General features: G+C 26.9%; 1 protein-coding gene across 1 annotated transcript in view; it reads left to right on the top strand.

Annotated features, from left to right (window-relative positions):
- LOC112684717 (zinc finger MYM-type protein 1-like) overlaps window positions 1-26,466 on the top strand; it is a 62,188-nt gene extending 35,722 nt beyond the window's left edge. Inside the window, exons 4-5 of the mRNA XM_025556366.1 lie at window positions 24,539-25,233; window positions 26,288-26,466. Of these exons, the coding sequence (XP_025412151.1) occupies window positions 24,539-25,233; window positions 26,288-26,466 (874 nt within the window). The remainder of the gene's footprint in view (window positions 1-24,538; window positions 25,234-26,287) is intronic.
- The last annotated feature ends 203 nt before the right edge of the window (window positions 26,467-26,669 follow it).

The following is a 26,669-nucleotide window of genomic DNA, read 5'->3' as shown; positions in this document are numbered from 1 at the left end:
ATTACTTAGTACACACATAGTGTTCGTGATTTTATTTTACTATACCATATTACTCTTCGAGAGTGTTACTTTACAATAAATAAATAAATATAGTATTCATCCAGATTTATTCATAGAGTTGGAGTTTAATAATAGACAAGTAAAGTTTCTTGAATAGTTTAAGTTGAAGATGATAATATTTATTATATTTATATAATATTTTTTCTATTCTTGTCAGTCAAGGTATTTTTTAAGAATTTTTTTTATCAGTAGTTTTTATCTGTATGAATTTTGATAATACTCAACAGAAATCAAAATAATCTGGATAATTTTTTTAGTTAAAAAATTGTAAAATACTCAATTTGAAGATTTTAAAATTTAATACAAGATTTTTATAAGTTTTTTCCTTTGTATAGTTAACAAAATAAAAGTTTATCAGAAAGTCAAAAAAATATTTAATTTTGTTAAAATTTGATTTATAGTTATTTAAGTTAAAATTAATGATAAAAATGTCAACTAGTTATATTTGTTTGCGTATTTTTTTATTTTTTTTCAAAAAGGTTGGTTAACGAGACCACGGAATTATTCAATAATATTATACCTTTTAGGTAACTTGAGTGACTTATATATAAATATATATTATCAAAAAATAAAGAAGTTAATTTGGAAAATTTATTGGTCGAGTAAATTTATTTTGGTAAGAATCGTTTTATAAAACCAACTGTACATTGATTTAAAATTCAAGAATGTAATTTCAAATAAAAACTAAATACTTACGATTCGCCTATTTAAGTCACTTGTATTTGCAATTTCATCTGACCATCTATAGTAATTCATATTTTGTCCGTAATAACATTGATTATTTTTCATTAATATACATGAAGAAAAACTATTGACTTGTCTAAATTAAATTAAGCTAATCAATTACATCAATAAGTCTTCTTTCTAGACTTATACACCGTTTTTATATACCTAATTGAAAATATACAAGTTTAATATACAAGCTTAGTACAAATAGATTCATGATTATATTCATGCCTATAAAACTACCAGATCTGCAAAAAAAAAAAAATAAAAATAAAAATATTGAGTTATACGTAGGAAAATTACATTATTTATGTGCGAAGATAATAACGTACAAGGTACAAAAAAAAAATTATCTAAAAATAATAGAAATTTATCTTTTATCCGATATTTCACAAAAATTAGTATTCATGTATTCATACCTGGGGAGTTTTACGAGATTATAATGTAAAATTTAATCTTCTCAGAAATAATACAATATCTTCTAAAATATTATCATTATTTAATTTTTATTTAGAGTTTAAAATTGTTTATTATTTTTAATTATATGTAAAATTCTGAAAGTATTTTTTATATGCATTATATTACATAATATGTGATGGTTTAACTTTATTCAATAACATTTTTAACTTCTGTGAACTTGAAAATAAGAGTGTTATGATTTACTAAACGGTGTATAAAATGATATCTTATGCAATGTCTTTAATGCTACTGTATACAAACGTAAATAGGATAATATCATGTAATTATTTAATTTTGTACCAACTTATAACTTAACTCGTTCTAATCATATATGTTACAAACTTAATAGAAAAAACAAAATGTGTCTAAAAATTATAATATTATCCGGAATTAATTGTACACATAATACCTGTACATCGCATTCGTGAGAATCGTACATTTGTAATACATAATATTCTACAAAGTATTTTAATTATGTATAGTAAAGTATTAGTACGGTATTAATTAACTAACCGAAGTTATATTATGATTATTGCCATTTATATCCGGGAATTATGTTCAGGGTGTAATTAAATATATACAATTATTTAATTTTTATGGACCGTAAATATATCTGGTAAATTTACCATAAAATCATTATCATTTCAAGTTCAAAAAATATTTTTTTAATAGGCCAAATTATTAAGCGAATTTCGTTCTGTATATCTACATACAAGCAGACATATGTGACAGAGTGCATGGATTGTTCATCAGGCCCAGATTTTACGCCAAATTTTGACTTTTCCGGTCGTTTATATGAAAAATACGATTGTTTGAACATTTTTGGTGTACAAAAAATAATTAATTAATATAATGGGATTGTAAGTAAAAAAAAAAAAAAAAAAATAACAACCGTTTTTAGTTAATGATTGCAGATCTACTCGAAGGTTGATTATTATTATTATAATATAATTATTTTTACATCAACGAGTGTCATCGATAACTATCAACCACTGTTTTACCTCGTCCAGGCCAACCAAATTTAAGATCTCTCAGTTGACCACATTTTTATAATTAATTATATTTGAGAATTTCTATGACGAAAATTTTTAAGACGGTTGAATAAAACGTGTTGGTGAATTTTACCGAATCACTAAGGATTTAGCTACAACGAGAGCGTGCGTGTTAGTATTCAAATTTATTTTGATACAAATATTACATTTTATTCGTCGGGTTGTCTTGATTCTAACTTATCTCGCTCACACGTAGTTTTTTTGATTATGATTTTTTGAAAAAAACTCCTAAACTAAAAACAAAACTGGCCTATCCTATGCTTAATATCCCTTAATATAAACTGGTGTTTTCATTGTAGTCACAGTTTACTGTTTGTTATTATTTTACAGTCGACTAATACCACGATGAGGGGATATAGTATTAGATATTTTAAAAATAAATTGCATACACTATAGTATAGCAATACTGTTTCATATTCAGTCGTAATAAAATATAATAATTTCTAAGTTCATGTAGTTTCACACGGTGGAAACTCGTATGTACAACTTATACGATCCATCGGTAATTACTAGCAGTCAGTTTTACCACTGAATCATAATCAGAAACGTATTTAGAAGTTTTGGGAACTGCGTAATAAATTTTGGGATATCATCCGGTTTGAAAGTAATGTAAGGAAATTTTTAAAACTTATATCTACTAAGGTTAAGGAAAAAATCTATTATAAACAGAGCACAATAAGGAATATGCGTGTATACTTATACATATGTCTATATATACTCTATTTAGTTTTCGAAAGCAATTTTCCAGCACTTCTCGATAACGTTCCGAATTTAATCAATTTTGAAAAGTGCATTTCTCAACATCAAAACGCTTAAATTTCGTTAAATATTTATAATATCCATTTAATCATTTAATATTCAGACGAATTATGGAAACTATGAAAAAATATTGAGATAATATTATTATATTAAAACAATGTCTAGTGGAAAATATTTTGACTGGAAAATCGGTTAAAAATACATATTATTATAATATTTTGCTCTTGAATGTCAATGAGAGAAATATTTTCAACTAAACTAGCTGCTTATAGAGGACATAAAATCATGATGAAACGTTTGTGGTTATTTTAATCGAAACTTCATATTTCAGTACGGGCACACCTCAAAAATGTAAAAGGTATCTAACCATACCGTTCACATATATGTAATACAGTGAACGCACTATTGTGAATACAGATTTGTCCGCTTAAAGTTTATATGACATTCTGTGGAATATGTATGGAAAATTTCTTTCGCTAGATTGATTTTTCGGTAAAAAAAAAAACATTTTACAAGAAAAATAAAACAATATACAATATTTTATATTAAATACAAACAATTTGAATATCTAATATTATAATATCGTTATATGATTAAAGTTATATATTATGACTTCAATTTGTTTATTCATCACACAGAGTAGCATCACGACTGCAAATACAACAATAATACGTACCGTACAATTCTGTGTCAGATACGTTTATAAGACAATTTATTTCGATTTTGAAATATAATTTTACTTACGGCAAAATGATGTTATGTTGTATGAAACAGCGTGAAGTTCTTTTAAGATTTTCTTTGGGTTTGGGGTAGAAACGAATAAACAACGTTATGGGGATGTTCATTAAGTTTAACCAATACATTCGTAATATTCAGTAGATGCTATAGTATGTTAATTATATTTTTTTATTGTTTAAAAGTCTACAGAATATACCATTTTACATTACATATCAGGAAAAAAGCATTACGTTTTATTCTTCCGGTAAAAAATTACTTTTCGTAGCTACTCAAAAATGCTTTTTATTTTCTTATTTTTTGTTACTGAATATGCATTACTATCTTTGTTTTTATGTTGTCACTAAGTGGCATATAACAGTGTTAAAATCGATGAGCGTTTCAATGTGTTGTCCTTTTATCTCATACACATTAATTATGATGGTTTTATCGTTTACGCCAATTTTGGTTTTTTTACATTGTAAAAAGTTTCGAATAGTTTCGGGTGAAAAACGGATTTTGTGTGTACACCTAACTCGATGATAATGCGTTGTTAATTAAAATAATTTTGTTAATTTAGTATAGTGTGCCGAAAAAAAAAAAAAATGCTAAACAAAATAGAAAACGTGTTCCCGGCATCCATTTAAAATATGTACGTGTTGGTTTCATATTCAACGTGATTTTCCTTTTTACCGGTCAGATATATGTCTATGAAATATAACCAACGATTTAAATGGTCAATGGGATATTCGGTGCAAATTTGTAATAACAACATATCGCTTGAATAAATAATGCAAGCAATTTTTCAGTAACAAAGAAAACAAGTCCGAATACAAATATGATCGTACATGATCACATTTTAGAATATAACATATAAAAGGATTTATATTATATTACCTATAAATTATATTCTTTCATAAACAAGATCTTTATGGAAGTATATAAAGTACGATAATTTTATTGAGTATAATAATAATAATAATAATCAGTATGAACATGTAATTTCGTTAAATTTCGTTTCAAGGTATGTTTTTCAGGTTTAATTAAAATATATTAAAATAATTTATATTTACCCATCCCGTACCTTATAACCTATAAATAGGTAGTCATGCAAGATGTTGATAATAGATCTATTTACCTAGTTTAAAGAAACTGAACGATTTGGCTGAACTATCTCTTTTTGTAAAGATATCAAACATGATTGCTATTGATTAATTATTGTTTTACATTATATATTATATATGAAGTAAGGAGGTGAGAGAGATCATTACTTGTTATTTAGATAAAACAAATACGGTTTATATTCATGTTAATATGAACTAATTAAATACATTAAACATGTGTTTTATATAATCTATAGCTCTAGCTATACATTGTTGAATTGTATTATAATGAAGTATTCAATATATTTTTATTTTACACTAAATCTTTCATAATAATGTTATTTATAAACAATAATTATTGATTATTATGTTTAAACGTATATATGCAAAAGTATGTCTTGTATTCCCAGTTAGTTACGTTTACTTAACTCATTTTTGTGATGTAGATGGTTTCGTGTAGCATAGGGTTGTTGTATTAGCCAATATAATTAATAAATACTACAAATATGTAATAAAACGTTTTCGATTAATTATTATCTCAAAGGTAAAATGTACCCTACTTAATGTAAATCACGTTTAAATGATTAAATACATTTTCTTACAAAAATAAAGAACTATTAAAATCCTTTCCTTGTTATAAATATTTTCAAACGCTGCAGAAATGGGAAAAAAAAGTTTAAAATATTTTTTCTCACACTCTATGCGTCCCTTCCCGGCAAAAGGACGTATATTGTAAAATAATAAACGCGTTTTAATACCATTGTTCGTTTTTTTTAATTCCGATACCGAATTTACATTTCAGGTTCATTGTGAACATTTTTTTTTCACCACAGGGGACAGTTCCGAGTTCAAGGGATTTTGGCTCAATTTATATCCGTCGGTAAACCTCTCATTGTTTATAATTTCCCTTTTTTTATTTTTTTAATATTTTAATTTTTTTTTTTTATTCAACATAGTTAGCTTTTTGTTCCTTTTTCAATCGAAAACAGCTTTAGCCTTGTATTCAATTGTATACGATATTTCATTTTTTTTTTCCAAAAAGAAAAATAATAATAATAATAAAATATTAAGTTCACCCGTAATAGTTTAAGGGTTACTAACTCATCCGTTGCTATTATAATAGAAGGTATACTCTTGATTTATTTTTTTCATGTCCTCAATATTTTCATGGTTCTAAATTTATATTTACTCGTATTCTGTTTGTTTTTTATTTTTGTGACATTCTAAATAAATAATTATTTTGTATGTCAGCGATAATATTTATTAAGAAGCCTTGGCGAGTTATTCGATTACATTTGAATTTTGCATCGGAGTCTTATTGAAATTCAAAACGGAAGAGACCAAGTGGAAGGCCAAAAAAACGTTGGTTAGATGGGATAAAACAAAACCTACAAAGAATGGAAATTACGAACTGGACAGAGTTGGTCCAGGATCACGCAAGTTGGAGAGCATTAACAGAGGTGCCAAAAATTCTTACAGAGTCATAAATCCACATGATAATAATGATGGTGTTAATCGGAATTTTATAATATATTTAGTAAAAATATAATTTCAGAATCGATCAACTGAGTCGTATTTTTCATACCTAATATAATGAAAAGTCAAATCATTAATACTATAACTGTCATATTTTTTTGATTTAAAAACATTAAAGATAAATAAATAAGAAATAAATAAAAATCTGTAACGGGATAATTTTATTTACTAATACTACGTTATAACTTGTTATGTTATGAAAATCAATTCAAATATGTTATCCGTTTGTAAAATACAATGCAATATAATGAACGTTTTAATCTTTTATCATTAATTATTTTAGTAATACACACAATATGTTTTTTTTTTTGTTCAAAACGTAGAATGCAGTTGTGTACAAGGGCGTCGCCCGATTGCGGCCCAAAGTAACCTTTTTACCTTTTCACCTATCCTGATTGCAGCCCGTACATAGCAGGTAGGAATTACTATTCAATTGGTTATCAAAACCAAATAAATATCCCAATTGCGTCCGATACGTATTTTGACATCGTAATCACGATTCACACGATAACCAATATTCGGCGTGGTAATTTCCATAGATGTATACAACAACTATTAACTATTATTTTATTGTAGACAATTTATTATTTTAATATTCGACTATTTATTGACTATTTACTGACATAATTGTATTTCATATCTTTTCATATTGTAAAAAATTTATTATTTTACTATTTTACTATTTTTTACTGCAATCTTGTAATTATACATTTAAAATAAATATTTAACATTTTGTGAACCAATGTGTGTCTGGACGCAATCAGGATACTTATATTTGGGATAAAATACGACCTGGATTCGGTCCGCAATCGGGCAACTCCAGTGTACATACAAATAACGTTAAACAAAAGAAAACAGGTAGTTGAGAACAGAATTAAAGATTTGTCTCGGGAGATTTTTAAAGTATTTTCTCTTCTCGCCCATCCCCATAAAATCCCGACCAAAATGTATCTCATACCTTCAATGCAAAAAATGATGGACAACAAGTGTGTGTTTATTTTAAAAATAATATATAAAATAAAACAATAATAATTCGTTTTGTGCTATACAAAAACAAAATAATTAAGAAGCTTAACTATATATTCAATCTTTATGTACTTAATTATTTATATTTTTATAAAAATCGTATAAAGCGGGTCAAGTACTTTTATTAGTATTTCCGTAAATAAACGGATTATGTCTCACTTACGTGCAGTACGAAAACCTTCGATCTTCGATCCTTTATTTTTATTATTTTTGTACTATTATTTTATCTCTCATAATAATAATGGAAATAATAATATTGACACATTTAGTCTGAATGGATGATGATGGACACACGGATACTATTACATGGCTCTTGACTGTCAAAAAATCGTGTTCAATTAATCCTAGTGTAAACAAATACTGCTCGCTACTCATATAAGTACGTTAGGCCACGAACGGTACTTAACATAAGGTTTAAAAAAAATAATAATCGTTTTTGGCCTGCAATCATACCGTAATAATAGTTTATGAAATATTTTATGATTATAGCGAGTTTTGCTCAAATATAATGTGCCTAAATATAAGGTCAAGAAACTTAGATTTTAGCTGAATTTACACATTATTTTGGTAAGTCCTTCTGACATGTCGCATTTTTGCATTATTCTTATAGGCAATATAATATTATTAACATATTGTTCAATATAAAATAACATATAACGTGTGCGTAGAAAAATTTTAAAGGAATACAACAAATATGACTTTTTCAGAATTGTTAATAAAATTAAAACTAACTTAATGTTATTCTGATATGTACATTATAATATTGCAGTATTGGTATTTCGTTTAATAGTTACTATAATATACTTCATCGTGATAATATACGAGGTACAAATAATAATATTTTATTATAATTAATAAAATTTATTGTGTCGATAAGTTTTTACTGTCCAATAAACTCAAAAGTTGAAACGTTATAAAAAAAAAAAAAAAAGTGTCAAGAATATAATATGTCTGATAAGCTCTGATTCCCTCCTTCCTATGAGCAATTGTATTTTGCATTATAGTAATGGTATGACTACTAAATGTATATGACGTTTTGTATATTTTTTCAAGTATTGCAATTGGTATACATATTATTTATATATATGTAATATCACTACATAATCATCGTCATTAATAATATTTTTGAAATCAAATTGTTTTTTACTAAAAAAGCTTTGTTCAAAACTTTGTCAAAACAATAATTGTCTGTTGGTCGATTAAACTCGATGTTCCCTCACTCGAAGGTTATGCCGAATGGGGTGGTTAGGCGATCTACGAAGGGACGTGTAAAACACAATTATACGCCTTCCTCACGAGTGAAAATTATGAACGTTAATGTGTATTTTTATGGAATACCGGCTGCACGGTTAACGCTTTAAGTCGTGTGCGCACGATTATTATCCGTTCAACGCTCGTAAATCGTCGACGGCCGATCGGCCGAGCATAAAACCAATGTTATCACAATTGCATTATACCTACACGCTACACGCACCCACCCGACTCGGGCACGTTACAAATAATAATAATCATTCGGTCGTTATCGCTGTATCGATTCCGGAATATTATATAGCGCGCGCGTTAAGCCCACGTGGGTTACGCGGCACTTGAGCGAACGAGATTAATGCTTTCGATGGAATGCGATAAACAACACACGTATGTACACCGGCATCATGAGCATGTTATTTAGATTTGCCCTGACATGAGGAATATAGAGTGGGAGGAAGCAAGAGGTAGGAAACGTAATACGGATTACGGGTCTTATCCTGTGTTACCCCTTTCGAGTGGCGTTTGCCACGGGTTTACGCACGCGATGTTTTCGTTATTAGCACCGCCACCACACACATGCCACATCATGATTCGACTACTGTTTCACGCTCTTCCTCCCCAGTTATCTGTAAATCCGTTGTTCATGGCCTGGTGTAATCGTCATCTCATTAAGACATTGCACGACCGCATTACACGATAACGCACATCCGTGATAACCACAGACCTCATTGGGGGGAGGACTTTGGTGTGCTTAGCATACCAAATATCGAAATTAGAATTCCCAATTTTTTTATCTTAATCTATATTTAAGTAGCTATCAATCATGGGTTTTCTTTATTTATGTATTGAAATAAACGCCAAAGTTGGCTCAAATACAAAATAATACATAAGTAAATAGCATATCAATAACCTCGTACAAAATAATATAATCATAATAAAGTTAGACAAATACAGTCTAAAATTGAACAGATTTAACAATTATTTAACCGATTAACTCTTACGATGAAAGAGGTTAGAGTCTGGCTAGTTGCCCAGCTAACCACTAAAAATCGTTTCAAAGGGTGATTATGTCCATAATAAGTACGATGGATTTTTTATAAAAACTAAGATTTGTTTGTGAATTACATTGAAATACATTAAATAAATACATTATTGAAATGGGAATAATTTATTTTACCACCAATTAATTTAGAAAGAAAGGATATATCAGCATTTTTACGAATGGTGGATAATATGATAAGACTTAGGATATTTTGATTATCATTTATAATATATTTAATTTCATTATTTGATATTTTTTAAAATCAATGTATCGAAAAAATCTTTACCCTATCAATATATTCAATGTAGTAAAGTGAGAACAGGCACCATAAGGTAGATCTGTATTCCAATAATGTATAGAAAACGAAGTTTTTATTGAATTGTTTATACATTTATTTAAAACTAATCATATAATGAATCATTTTTGTTTGTAGACGGGTAATATGTTTTATGTGTAATTAAAGTGGGAAAATTAAACTTACAAATATTAACTAAATATTTTATAATTGTAATTATTGAATTTTATGGGTTGCGGATGTCTATAATCATTAGGAAATATAAAAGAAGATAGAGAAGTTTCAGCACCCTCCATATTTTTATTGAAATTGCAGTCCCTGGTGATAACAATATATACTCGCTTGTGAAACCACGTGAGACAGTACCTATAAAAATGATGCGTTCAAGATGATATCCCAATGGAAATTATTATTCTATAGATATTAATTTTTCCAATAATGCTTAGTAGTTACAATTTAATAATAGATAGTTACGTAAAACACCTGTAGTCAAATTTGTTTCCTTTCATATCCCTTGAATTGATATAAAAAATAACTTTTGTAATATCCATTCCTATGAAAATACTAAAAAGAAATTCATCTGTACAAGTTTTTACAAACATTTCAAACTATCGCAATTGGAAATCGAATAATAATTAGTTTCGTAATTATTAGACATTATTAATTTCTTTTTATAGCCAACCACTTAATTTTTATTTGAAATTAACTATCGTTTTTCATCAGAAAACGTTCTGGAACGGTATGTACTCATCCTTCACCAATTCAAAAGTATACACTTGTATATTACATTTAATATAATATGTAATCACAAATACACACCAACATACACACACCCACGTACGTGAGTGTATCCACGAGTTTTATCATTAGTTTATCATTGACAGGCGTCATGCGGGCGATTATTTCACGATATTAGGTCGAAAAATGAAAACGTTAGCCATATTTACAAACTCACCACTCTTTCCTCCGACTTGAGAAACCACACCAACGTATAATAGTGGGTGAGTCAACCCTTTTCCTTGCTATACCGATAACCGAAACCGACTTAACGGAAAAAAATCACAAACACACACACACACACACTTATACTCCATAATATTCATTATACACGTCATTAGTCACTGCCGCAGTCGCTTTTCCGCGTGATTAGGTACGATCGCGTTCTACCGAGCCGCATGCCGTGTGAATCTAAAAGTATTCGTCGTCAAACTTCAATGCATGTATAATAATATAATTTTTCATTATTCTATCTCTTGTGAATGCGTTGTATTAATGATCAATATTGTTATAAACGTGACCTAGTAGCTGAAGCATTTTTACATCCAAAATCCATTTAGAATGATTGAAACAAAAGCTAATTTCAGACATATCCTTGGACAAATATGAAAAGACTATCCCAAGTATAATATTTAAAATAATTAAATATTTTAGATTTCAAGTTAGGCGATGAATATTTATATTTTTTTTTATTCTGATACATTGAGTATATTTTCATTATTTATGAATTATAAGATAATTTGATTGAAATGTGAAAATTTATTTAAATTTCAAGTATTATATAGAATAATCATAGATTGCGGCACCCTGAATCGAAGATAAAATATGTAAGTGGCTATTTCTCCCAAACGCTAGTGTAAAATAATTATTATATAACCTTACATTTAAAAATACTAATAGTATTACAATATTTAATTGTTTTGTTTAGAATCTTATTTTATACAAACAGATGTTAATTTGAGGAAGGTTGATAAAAAATAAAAATAGAAATAAAAAATTACAGTACCCGTTTTTCTAACACTATAATATTCATTATAATTCCTTATAATAAACCTATATATAGTTGATTTATATGTTACCATTATATATTAAACCACATTAAATTTATTTATGCTCAGAGGTTGGATTAAAATTATCTGGATTCTAGAGTTAAAATAATATTTTAGAGACCAAAAATTTAATGTATTATATTCGTAAAATAATTCAAAATATTGGACGCAGTGATTTATTATGTAATTATATACGCTCAATAAAGCTTGTATTATTCATTCCGGAGCTATCAAACAAAATCCATAACGTAACAATTATAATTTAATTTCAATGTATATACATCGCCATCGTATTTTATTTATAGCTCTATAATTAGTTCGGATATTTTAAGGAGCTCAGTGCTATTTTCTCTTCAAAAATACAGTACTAGGCCAATCTATAAATATCATATGCTTTAAACTCTAAACTACTTAAAGTCCTACGAGTCTTAACTTGCATTTCCGTTATTATTTTTGCCCTTCCGAATAATATTTGCTGTTTTCAATGATTTTATAAAAAATATGTAGCCAACATTTTAAATCACACTGGTACGAGTGTTTTTTTAGTTTTTTTAGTTATTTTTTTCATTTTATTTATTTTATTGTTATTTTTACCGTGTGATAAATTACGCACCTGAAAATATCCTAATGTATCCATGACTCGTCGTTTAAAATAAAAGCAAACATTCTAAGTTGATCGCAAGTTTTTTTACATTTGATAATAGGATTGATGATTATTATCATGTCTTATATTAAAATATAATAATTATATATGTGTGTTATTTGAACAATTTAAAAGGTTTTTTTTCTTGAGATATTTAAATCGCATAATTTATTAAATTTCAGAGAGAAACAATTTTATTTAGGTGAACTGCTTGACGTTCGGATTGCCTATTTGATACAATGTAAATTAGTATTTGTAATCAGACATTTGTTACATAATTTTAAGTATAAATAACATATAGTATTTACAAATAACAATAACTTCGATTCGATCATTTGATGTAATAATAGAAAAATAAATCGATATTTCCGTCTTTTTTTGTCAACTCCACAATATATACAGCTGAATACTATAATAATGAGATTATTTCAATGGAAAACAGTATTCGATTTAAATAGATGTTCACTATGTAACAATATTGTACTGCACACTTATCTTGGGGTTAGCTCATATTTCATCGTTCGATGGAAATGTACTGATATTATACACTGTAACAAATACACTATGACCCAATAACACGCGTAATTAACAAATAATATTGAAGAACTGCATATACTGTATTATAATGTGCCAGTAGTTATAATATATCGCAGGTATGATTTATATTACAATTTGGTCAGAGTTTGAAAACAAGTGGAAACTTCTGATAATTGTAAACTAAATTGAATCACACGTGCGTACAACAATAATATATATATATATATATATATCTGATTAAAAATACTCTTCCTTATGTGTACATAGACATAATAATATATACGTACATATTTATATAATATGACTAATATTATAATATACTTTTATATTAATATTTATAATATTTACCGATTCTAGGAAGTGTTTTGATATCGCTAAATTTAATAATGTATTTATTGTCCTGCCCGAATATGTTTATTTACCTCTGAATGTGATCTAGAATCTATAACTCGTAATAGGAGAATGCGGAAGAAAAAATATGATATACTGTCGAAATCCCATTATTTGTATTGAATTAAATTTATGATTTACTACATATATAACATTTTTGAATGAACAGTACTTATATTATACAGTTCGTTAAATAACTGAACCAATTGTAGCATAATATATTATAGTAAAATATTTTTTCATTGACGCTGGTTACCACCGTATCACTGTCATATTTTTGTATTTTTTCGACTAAAAAAAACTCTAACGTGGTCATTGTAATGCAAATGACAACATTTTACACATATCAAAAAAATAACTATATGAAAAATTAATAATTATTTTATTTATATTATTTATTATTATTATTATTTATTTTACCTATAATGGTACCAACAATATCTAAGCATTGGTTTGGTGATAATATATTAGGGCTATCCAAACATTGCAGTGGTTTTAGTCTTTATCGGATATTGCTGACCATTTTGCAAAAAGCAGCATAATAATCGGTCCAATATTCATTATATCAAATAATCAATAATGTAATATATCAATATCTAATTGTATATAATTTAATAGTTAAGTATTATTGAGTACATGTATTAAAACATTATGACTTGTTGGAAAATAATAATACATGTGAAAATATTTATGACCGATGTTGAATTAAAAAATTCATCATCAGATATAAATGATACATTTTATTATTTTTTCAATTTTAACTGCATACAACAATTTAATTCAATTTTTTTGATAAATTATTACTTGCACATTCATATAATACATATAATATATATCATGCTGTTTGATACTCGTTATTCGCCTATTTTGCGTATATTACAATTAAAAATATTCCTCTATACAATAGATCAAAGTTAATAATATTAAATCAAGATGTGTGATCTTAAACGTTAGCAAACTGCATGCAAAGGTACATCGCAAAGTAAAATGATAAAACCATTGATTTAGTGCGCCTATTGTATTATAATTAATATTATTATCTTTGAAATTCAAATAAACCGATCGTATCGTACAATTAACGTAAAAGCGTGCTCAGTGTATGAAAATGGAATGAAAGAAATGCGCAATACGTTGATAAGTTATTATCAGGACTCATAACTTCTAGCATTTGCATATTTTTTTTTGAGAAGTCCTAGAGGTACCTATGTGAGGTATAAATTTGTTTCAGATAACCAAGAAACTACATACGAAATTTTATGTTGCATATTTTTGCATATTTCGGAGTATAAGTTCTATTTTGCTTTTTTTTTGCTTATTTTTGGATCTTGGCTTGATTTTTATCATTGATTTTTTTAAAAAAAAATTTAGTAGCCTGAAACATTTTTTTTTTAAAAATAACAAATAATTATAGTGATATTAATTGTTAATATTAGTAATTAATTCGTGTTATTTATTTTTCTTCTTATATAACTTATATAATATCAGAAGAAACAATATATACCTATACGAGTTTAGGCGACGCGCGACGTAGCGTGAGTGTACGCCTGAAACTTCGTAATCCCATCGATAAGGAACCATTATAATTGTATATAATTGTAGCTTGTACTGTAGTATTTTATTTTTATAGTTTCTAGGTATTCGGGTATTCCGATATCATCATTCTCAGATTATTTACGGATTATTTTTCATTAACATTTCGCAATCGTTTCCGATTTTTCTTACTGTATGCATGCCAGTTTGTTTCGTGAATTCAGTATCTAAATTTTTTTTTTTTTAATAAAGAAGCAGTGTTCGACTTGAGGGGGGCGCGGAGTACCCCAACTAATTTTCATGAAATTTTAGCGTCCCCCTACTATTATTACGCTATAATCATAACGCTCAGCCAGTTTTGGGGCCGTTCTTATTTTTAAAGTAAATAGAGTCCGCTTTCTTTAATTTTGCCAAGTCGAGCATTGAATAGAAGCTAAAATAATAAAATAATATAATAAATAATAATAATAAAATAATAATTTTTGTATACTGTTTTTTTTTTTTTTCATATTTTAGTATTTTTAGTGCATATTTAAGCACTTATAACAACCTTTTTTAGAGCTATAAGTTATGAGCCCTGGTTATTAATAATTATTACTTTTATGTACATATAGGTACAAACGTATATTGTATACAAATATCCAATATATATATATATATATTCATTTTATTATTTGTTGGACAATATTTAGTTAAATCCTTACTCGTGTTTACGTCCGTTCTTCCGAATAAATCTTGAATAGACAATTTATTATCATGTACTTTATATTGCAATGTCAATACGCCAACAAGACGAAAGCACTGCAAAAAGTGATCTGAATCTCATAAATCGAAGCGTATAATAATATTATGATGTGCAGTGTAAACAATAAATATTAAAACCTCGTAACGTGGTAGTGCGGGTAAAATACAATACCGGGAAATATGGATTCGAATATAACTACTCGAGATAATAATGAAATAGGTATAACATAACAAAGTGGGTTATTAATAGAATCAACAATAATAAAATGAATAATGAAATAGTACACGACTGTCCATGTCGATGTTTTATATTAGTGCAAAGATTCAAAACTTTAAAATTTAGAAGAAGGGTATCTAACGGCTTGTAATAAATTCTAATGAAGCCCCACGTCAATCTCACAATTTATTTATTTTTGGAAAAACGCTATCATACTATTTTTATTTAGTTATTTGAATATGTTATTAATCATTTAATTAAAAATAAATGCATTTTTCTTTTTGTTACAGTAAGTAGTATAATTTACTATTAAAATAAAAATGCACATAATCACTCCTGTATTAAGACCCAAATATTTTATAATTTTCAAAATACATGTGACCTGTTCTTTACATAAGTTTGGGCACCTAAGATTTAGTACATTTTATATATACTAGGTCATGATTAAGTGTTAAAACTAAACAGGTTATCGTGAAAAAATAAAAAATATGCTGCGATTGGTGAAATTTTATATTTTCTTTTAGAACCTAGAACATAAGATTTGTTTTTCTGGGTAGTTGCATTATAGAAAATATCGTTGACATTTTGTTACTTGAAACGCGAAGAGGTGAAAGCTGTGTGTTTATAAAGATACATACACAGAGTGATTTTTTTATCTTGAACCAGTTAATATCTCGGGAAGTATTAGGAATTTTAAAATAATATTTTTTTTAAACTTTCTAGGTTTTACTATTTTACACTGTGTGTAAAGTTTTAATAATTTTGACTTCCTCTCTTATTTGATAAAATACTATCAACTTTCGATTTTCAAATAGTAATACATATTTTTGATAACGAAAATTTATAAACATATTGAAAAAAATAATTTTAACGTTTACAGAATTTAATTTCAGTAATTCGTTTGCGACTTTCAAGGTTGTAAAACCTAGAAAGTTTAAAAAAAAATTATTTTAAAACTCCTAATACTTCCCGAGATATGAACTGATTCATGATAAAAAAATCACCCTGTATAATGAGAGTATATTTATGTGTATGCGGAAGCATAGTAAAAATAATGTGAACTTAGTAAATAAATCTATCTAGATCTCAAATAAAGAATTTCTCGAGTTATAAGTCCTGAGCTTTGCTACCTGGGATTAGATAAAAGACAAGTTAAATAAAAAAGATAATAAATAGTATATTTAGTAAATTTTAAATATATAGTATATTTAATAATTTTCATTAAATTAATATGTGCCATAAAAAAAAAAACAAATTTGAATTATCGAATATGAATTTACTATAAAGTGAAATAAGCATGTAAATTAATTATATGCGATTTCATTGAAATTTAAATTATCACTCGCATACATTAGTGTTTTAAGACTATAAATATCGAGTAAATCGATTTCAAAAGTTTTAGTTATCGTCTTTATAATATCGTTAATATTATAATGTTTGGCTTTATTATAATTGAGAACATATAATATAGTTTAGTGTTAAAAACATATTTTATAATTTATACTAAATAGATATGAATGATAAATTCAGAATAAAAATAAAATTATGTTTTTTTTCTTATAAACATGATTCATATAATCGGTTAAATTAATTAAAGCAAAGTTCAATAATTATATTCAGATATGATTTTATTTTCGTTGGCTTATTAAATTTAATCGATTAGGTACTTCTACTAATATATTTATATTACACATCTTGAGACACAATTAGTTTATCTATTTTTTTTCCAAATTATTTTTCGTAGCCAATGGTACACGAAAAAATTAAAAGAATAATTCCAATTAATTAGTCAACCACTGGTGGGTATTTCACCCAATTTCTATAAATCTCCTGACCCTTAACTATATTTCACACTTTTTTCTCATAAAATTAAATATAAATACCTTTTTTTTTCCTTTTGAATCGACGATGTCAAAGGGTAGTAGGTAATAATAAAATACATGTTTTTGGCTTCCATCCTCAAGCGCTTGCTTTTTACATCGAGGTGTTTACAAGTGAAAACACTAGAGGAAGGGGGCCGCTACCACGCTACAAATGGTATTTTGTTATTACATTTGACGATTTTGGCTAACAGCTGACTGATGTCCCTGACCTATTAACCTCCGTATAGCCAGGTACAGGTTATTTTTATACCGACCGAAGTCCACCGCCTTGTCATCTCGTACTGTCAGGTCACTTGATTTATTTCTTCTCTTTGATGCCTTCTAATAGGTTTCGCTCTATGTGCGGCCTGTTCTTCGCGTTCGTTCTGCTCCTTGGTCTCCAGTATTTAATGGATCATAGTAAAAAATTCATTCTGGGTCTTCTTGACCTGGGATAGAATTTTTGATCTTGTTGGTTCAAGGTCTGGTAGATCTTCATCTATAAGGCCGTAGAGGATGTCCTCGAGGTCTTCGGTTCCAGGTGACTTCTTGATTATTTCGGCTAAACTTGATATTTCCCCATCTCATCTCGTGCAATGGAAGATTGTGTGTTCAGCGATGTCATCGGAGTCCAGGTTGTCATCTTTATGGTTCATTCGGTGCAGATAGCTTCTTAAGCACCCGTAGCCGGACAGCACCTGAGTGAGTTAAAATGTAAGCTCCAGTATCGTTTTACCGAGTCAGCATCGAATGTTCGACAGAAGCCTGTAGATCCACCTACCGGTGATGGTGCAGTATATATAAATACCTATATGTACTAAGAGTAACTAAGAACCTACCTTCACTATAAAAACCATCCGATCAATCACTAATTTCTGAATGTATTAAATACATTATAATTATACTTACTATAATGTTTACTAACAATCATAATTTTATTTATTAAAAACTAGGATTTAGCATAGATTTCCATAATTTTGTTATGATATTATTAAATAATACTAATTGTATAAAAATCATTTGGATTTAATTCAAAATTATAGTACGATAAATTGATGAATTCCATTATTATATAGATTATATATCTATTAGTCGGTATAGGTAATATCACAGTAGTGAATGTTTATTAGAATAATATTTTTTTTAATTATCTTACTAAAAAAATTAATCATAATGCTGTTTTTTTTATCCTTATATACAAATTACATTATATTTAGTTGGAGGGCAAAAATTCCAAAGATAATTTTATTTACATTCGTACTATACTTATGTATCCAATGAATTATATGAATTATTTTCTACAATACTGTAGTAATAATGCCCTCTGTATACACTTTATTCGTACCTACCGACTATAATGTGAATACTAACGTTATAATAAATATAAATGATATACAAATGTATTTATATATACATATATATATATATATTTCTAAAGGATTTTCGAAGAACATTTAATTCATTTTTCTTCAATCTAATGTTGTTTATCCAGTCTATACACACCATATATTATAATTTGGCGAGGAAAACTACATAAAATTGAGTTTCACAAACAACACGGAACCTTTTTCCATTGTAAGTCTATACATTTTAAATAAATTATCTTTTTTTTTTCATTTCGTCAATTAATGGGCATCTATATTCAATTTATGAATGAGCGTGAGGGAAAAACGTATATAGGTAGATAAATTATGTTCACGCAAGTGTTTGTGTGTGTGTGTGTGTGTGTGTGTGTGTGTGTGTAGAGAAATTCTTTATAAAAATAACGAGTGATGATTAAGATTCTAACACTTATTTATTTACTCTTATAAGACCGGTTACTTAATCGAATCGACGTTTACTGTTCCTGATTCATATTATAATTACTGTATGTATTGTTAAAAAATATACTTTACCTGATATAAATTGAACAAATATTTAATGTTAATTAATATATGTCAATAATTTTGAAACTTTTATAAAAAAAAAAAAAAAATTAAACATAAATTGTATTGATAAATAATATTTGAATGTGATATGTGAAGTATTTCTGATACTAAATCTTATGAAAATAATTCACCAGTATTTAATGGAAGTCAAGCAATAATAATTATAAAGTGTTATCTTTTAGTTTTTCTGTGATAAAGCGAAAACTTTTTAAATCATTTCTTCGCCGCCTAGAGGCTCTTGAGTTCAGTTTTTGATTTGATCCGTGACCTACAAATAACGTGGTTTTACATTTTGATGTTTGGTTCTTTTTTAGTAATAAAATATTACTCCATTTTTAGACCAAGGAAAATATAATAAAAAACAAAATTATACTTCCTACGACGTTTTATTTTTATTTATACTATATAATTACCGTTATCTGTGTTGACCGTTGTTTTCTCAACTTAATTAGTAATAATTTTGAATTACCAATATTAAAACTAGACAATCTTGCAAACTTCAAGTGAACATGATATTCACCACTTCTATAATACTTTAACGTCGTTATTAATTTTGCAACTAAACATTTTTACCCGGCACGTTTATTGATTCATTTGAGTTATCAACGTAGTTACAATGCTGTGGCCCGTGGATAAACCTATTTGACCAGTTGATGATGGAAGTAGCCACGAGCAGGGGTCTTGATACTTTCAAAGAAATTATGAATTGTCATCGCTTTTTGAAAAATGGTTCTGAATGTAATATTTTACACGTGGAACTGTTAAGTTTGGCTTGCATTATCCATTGAACGTTGAACAATTGTAATTACCCTACCTTTTGTGTACGATAAAATATAAGTATATTATACAATGTTTTTTTATTTTTTGTGAAATGAATACGAAATAATAATCAACATAGAACGACAATCATGAAGGAGAGAGTTTATCGAACAAGAGAAAAACAGGGGACAAAACTCACTATTATTATGAATTTGTAAATTTAGTTTTAAAAAATAAATTCTTTTATAAAATTCAAATTCAAAATAATCCATCCATTATCATTGGTTGGTTGACATTTATATAAGTACAAAAAATCTCTTTCGAAAGATTTTATCTTCAGTTTTTTTTAAATTTAAATTTTGGATTTGGAACTTTATATTTTATTTTGTTATTGAAAAGAAATCTTTATTTATATATTAAATATTTTATTAAATTTTTATTTTTAAAGATTTATATGTTAATTGTTAAAAGTTAATAAAATATCCATTTTTCTATATTTCTATTCATTATATTGACACAATATAAACATATTAAATGGGGAAATAATAATTCTGAATGCTGTACATTGTAACAAAATGTTTAATAATAAATGATAATAATAATACATTTATTTTTCTTTTAACTCTAAAACATTTGTATTAAATGATTTATACAGACACTATAAAGCTCAATCTTTAAGTTTTATGCTTACATATATACTGATTGTATATTTTAAAGAAATTTCATGAGTTTTATTATTTATGTTTGTCTAAAAATGTAAAACTGAAGAATATTATATTGTACTATTTACCAATAAAAAATGTGAGTTGTTCAAAACATAATTTTTTTTTTATTTTTTTTTTAATTTACACGCATTTATTTTCCAAAATGATAAAACAATTTTTAAATTTGAGACAATTTTGATAAATTTCATAAATTTACAAGCTTTTTAATGATAAAAAAATGATAAATTATATTCTAATTTTAATTTAGATATTTTGACAAACTCATATTTTTTAATTATTTTATAATTTAATTTTAAAATTGTAATTAGTGACCAGTTTATTTAAACTAATATAGTGAATATAACTTAATTTCCAAGAAATATTTTCTAATTTTTTCATCAAAACGGGCCATAATAATTTCCAGAAATTTTGAATATATTAAGTAAACTACTAACAGCTTGATAAAAATTCAAAATTTTCAAAAATTCAAATTTTGAATAGTTATAAAATAAGGGAATAAAATTATTCTTTGGGTTTTACTCTTACTAATCCTTATTATATTTATCTTCAAGGCCTCCCCACTCTTAATTTTTTTTTATTTACTTAATTTGGTCTTTTTTTACACTCACACTATATCATCTGAAAACATCAGGCACCATGAACTTCGGTACACATATACACATATACGCTTACACTAGACTCTATTAACTAGTTCCTATATTAGCTACATACATCTAGACTGTTTCTTTATTCTTAAATTTTTGATTTATTATAACTCTTAGAATTAACCCTTCAATGCGTATATTATATATATATATATATATATATATTTATAAGTTTTTAAATGTATATCTTAAATAAAATTTAAGTATATATAATTAATTTAAAATCTATTTTACTTTTAGTTTAAAGTAGCTTTTATTTGTTATTTAGCTCAACAATAAAATTGCATTAACAAATTGACAATACAATGAAAAAGTAGTAATAAATAGTAATGAGTAATATAAAAACTAAATCGTTAAAATAAAAAGTTTCCCGAATAAATTAAATAATAATAATAATAATAATAACCTGTTCAGAATTAGATTTTAGGGGAAGGATAGATGAAAAGAAACAAATCTAATTTACTTATATACTTTTTTGTCATTAGGTATCGTTGGGTGATTAAAGTATGGCCTATAATAATATATAATTAAAATTAATTTTGGTCTTCTGGAGTTATCTAAAGGGGAAGCGAGATGTGTTGAATTTGTTGAATTTAGTCTTCCGTATTAACCAATATTGTTGCCATGCTTTGGCAGTATGATTTTTTATCTGTAATATGTTAATAATCATTTAATCATGTTTAAAAGTTTTACTGAAAACATATCGTCGCCTCAGTTCAAGATTGCAATAACTCAAAAAAACTATTTTTGAGATATCGACGCCTCAGTTCAAGACAGCAATAACTCAAAAATATTCAGAATTGAGTTATCTACGCGATATTATTTGCAAAATTATGACGATTTCGATTCTACAACGCAATAACTTTAAGTTGTATTATTCACCTCTAGAGGTCGTTTATTTCATTCTAGAACCAGTAGTTTCATAATTTGAGTTATTGAAGTATTGAACTGAGATGTCGATATAATAGTATAATTAAGTATAAACAATATAAGATGTGTTTTAAATTAAATATTTTGTTACTTAATATTACACTTATTGATATAAGACTACCAGTATTTGTATCAAAGTAGTTTTGTTTACCCACATTAATATATATTATAGCCAATTATATGTTTGTTTGTTTTACATTATTTTACATTCTCTATAAATACAGAATTCAGTACTTATATTTTATATATTATTTAAACATAACTGTATAAATTGTGTTTCATTAATGAATGAAATTTCACGTAAACTTACCATTATTAATTATTGTACATTAATTAACACTTAAATTCTGTACGTAAATGTTTATGCATATTGCTCAATTTCTCGTTCACACAATTTCAATACTACTTTTTTTTTAATGTACGTGAAATCTAGCATATTTAAAATTTTCACCCATTTTTCAGTAATCTTGATCATGCTTAAATTAAACCAAAAATTGAAGTATATTATTAAGCATACCCTGATGCGTTTGTCATTAACAATTATTAGTAAAATATATTAGCACATTAATAATTAGTACATAGTATGTTTGATAATCAAATCGTTAAGCTTTTCAAAATACGATAACTTAATGGTTAAAAAATATACAAAACATTCCTACAATCATTGGCATACAGCGTGGAATCGGTATTGTTAAAAATGTATAAATACGTTTTTCAACTGTGTTTTATTCAAGTTTATCGACATGCACAGAGCCCAACTTGAAGGGAGGCTAGGGGAGCTACAGCCCCGGGCCCCGATATTATTTGGGGTCCCGGGCCTCTGTTGACAATTAAATATTTAAGTGGTATTGTAAATTTTTAAGATATTATCTCTTTCGTTTAAAATTTACAAAACAAATTAGTCATGTTTCGTAATGGATTTAAAATTATCATCTAATCGATAACATAAAGCTATTACATTTTGAGGTAAAGTTGGCCAAAAACACTACCATTTATATTTACCCATTCTATCAGCTAATCATCAACGTGTATACCTATAGGCCAAGTTTAAACACTTGTATGATAACACGAATCGCAATAGAGTTCGTGAGTTTTGTTCGTTGTTAGTGTATAATAAATACTATTGAAATTTGAAAATGTCTGACAAAAAAAGGATTTATCTCAGTGGTTATGCAAAACGAAAATTAAAGAAAGAGGCTGAAGATGCAGTAAGCAAATTACCTAAATCAACGAATTTTTTTAAATTTTTCAACAGTGTGAACGAAGTTGAAGTATAAGCTAATACAAATAATAAAGATGATTTGGTTCTAAATAATAGTTATCTTGATGTTGAAAACAAAAATAACGATAGTAATAGTATTATGTCTAATACAATAATCACTTCAAACTATGATGCTTTAAATTTTTCTGAAAATGAATCTGACAATTTTTCTGCAGTAGAAAATTCAGTGATTGCTACTAATTTTAATTCGGATGTTCATAACTTTGAAATTGATATTGAATCATATCAAGATCCGGGAATGTGGCCTTAAGTGTTAAACAACACTTTTATAGAATTATGCTGCTTAAAAGGACCAGCATTTTTTCAGAATATGGAACCAAAAAAATTTCATTCTTCCGAAAAAAAATTTAAAAATTATAATCGCTCATTAAATATCTCATTATTCGAATTAAAATTGCCTAATGGTGAAATACACTCACGTAAATGGCTTATGTTTTCTGAACAAACTGGCAACGTTTACTGTTTTGTTTGTAAACTATTTAATAAATCAAATAATTCAAGTTTTATTAATCCTGGTTTTAACAATTGGAAAAAATCTTACGAAAAACTTAAAGAACATGAAAATAGTGCACACCATCGTAAATCAAGGTTAACTTGGTTAGATCGTGTAAACACTAAACATCGTATAGACAAAACTTTGGCCGAAAAAATGTTGAATGAAAAAAAGTATTGGGTTAAAGTGTTGCACCGTGTAGTATCAGTTGTTAAATTTTTGGCTGTTCGTGGGTTAGCATTTGAAGGTAATGACTCACGGTTGGGTTCTCCGAGTAATGGAAATTTTCTTGGAATTCTTGAAGTTATTTCCGAATTTGATCCTTTTTTAAAACAACATATGAATGAACGCGCTAATAAAGGATCAGGCAATGTATCTTATTTTTCGATGCGTATTTGTAACGAAATAATTGACCTAATGGCAAATGAAGTTTTATTAGAAATAACTAAACAGTTACAAGAAACTAAATACTTCGGTCTAATTTTAGATTCTACTCTAGCTAGAGCACATAGAGATCAATTTGCTGTTGTTGTTAGATACTGTTATAAAGGGTTAGTTTTTGAGCGATTCTTAACATATATTCATATATTAAGCCATACTGGTATTTCAATGACCAAAGAAGTAATACATTTTTTGGAAAATAATAATATTAATTTGCAGTATTGTAGAGGTCAATCATACGACAATGCTAATAATATGACTGGTATATATGAGGGTTTACAGGCTCAAATAAAAAAAAAAAATGTAGTGTTGCTTTATTTGCACCTTGTTTTGCTCATTCCCTAAATTTAGTAGGGTCACATGCAGTGAAAAGATGTTTAGAAGCAATCAATTTTTTTGGTGTTGTTCAAAAATTGTATGAATTTTTTGCGGCCTCGACATATAGATGGAATTTGCTTTTGACTGGTCTAAAATCGGAAGAGAAAAATAAAATAATCGTTTTGAAAACATTAAGTAATACTTGGGGGGGAGTGTCACACGGAGATTTGTAAAGCTATTATCTTAAATTATGACCAAATTATATGTACATTAACAGATATTTTTGAAAATTGTAATGAAAAACAAGAAAATCGTCATGAGGCTAAATCAATGAAAAATAAAATGATACAATTTAAAACAGCTTTTATGGCAGTTATGTGGAGTGAAATTTTATTGCAGTTTAACAGTGTAAGTAAATACCTTCAAAAACCGGGAATAGATTTATTTACAGCCGTAAATTTATTAAAAGGATTAAAAACTTATGTTAGTTCATTAAGAGAGAAGTTTATATATTTTGAGAATAAAGCAAGGGTATTATCAACAAATATTCTGCCCTGTGTTGAAAAAAGTGTAAGAAAAAAAAAAAATTCTCGGATGGTACAGTAGGTACAGTAGAAGGAAATTCAAACTATTGTGGTATAAGAAAGTTAGAGATTGATACTTTTTACGTTATTATTAATCGTTTAGTTACAGAACTTGATAAAAGATTAAACGCATATGATAATGTTTGTAATATTTTTGGGTTTATTACAAAATTTGGTTCAGAATTATTATCAGAGACTTCTGCCGACATATTCATTAGCACATTTAAAGATGATATTGATACAACTAATATAAAACAAGAGATTGTGCACTTTTCAAATTATGCAATGCAGTTAAATTTACCAATAATTACTCCTCAAAATATTTACATGAAAATAATTTAAAAGAAGTCTTTCCAAATGTGTATATTTCTTTACGAATTTATTTAACTTTGCCGATTTCGAATTGTGAAGCAGAAAGAACAAATTCAAAATTACAACTTATTGAAAACGCCAGAAGAACGTCCCTTTACCAAGAAAAATTAAATTCGCTCGTTCGTCTATCTGCTGAAAGGGAAATAACTGACACATTGGATTTTTCAAATCTAATTCAGAAGTTTACTGAACTTAAATCTCGAAAGAAACCATTGACTTAAATTTTTATATTTAATTTAGAAAACATTAATAAATAATTAATATTTTTTATTTTTATCGGTACTTAATAATTATTTTTAAATATTATACAACTATTAACAATTGATTTTTGATCTGTAAATAAAACTTTTGTTCACTAATGCAATAATGTTATTTTAATGTTGACTGTAATTTTTAAATTATATTAAACAAATATTAAAGGCCC

This window comes from Sipha flava, unplaced genomic scaffold (assembly GCF_003268045.1).
Source record: "Sipha flava isolate LNK unplaced genomic scaffold, YSA_version1 256_pilon_pilon, whole genome shotgun sequence".
Taxonomy (NCBI): domain Eukaryota; kingdom Metazoa; phylum Arthropoda; class Insecta; order Hemiptera; family Aphididae; genus Sipha; species Sipha flava.
This window is presented reverse-complemented; position numbering and strand designations above follow the sequence as displayed.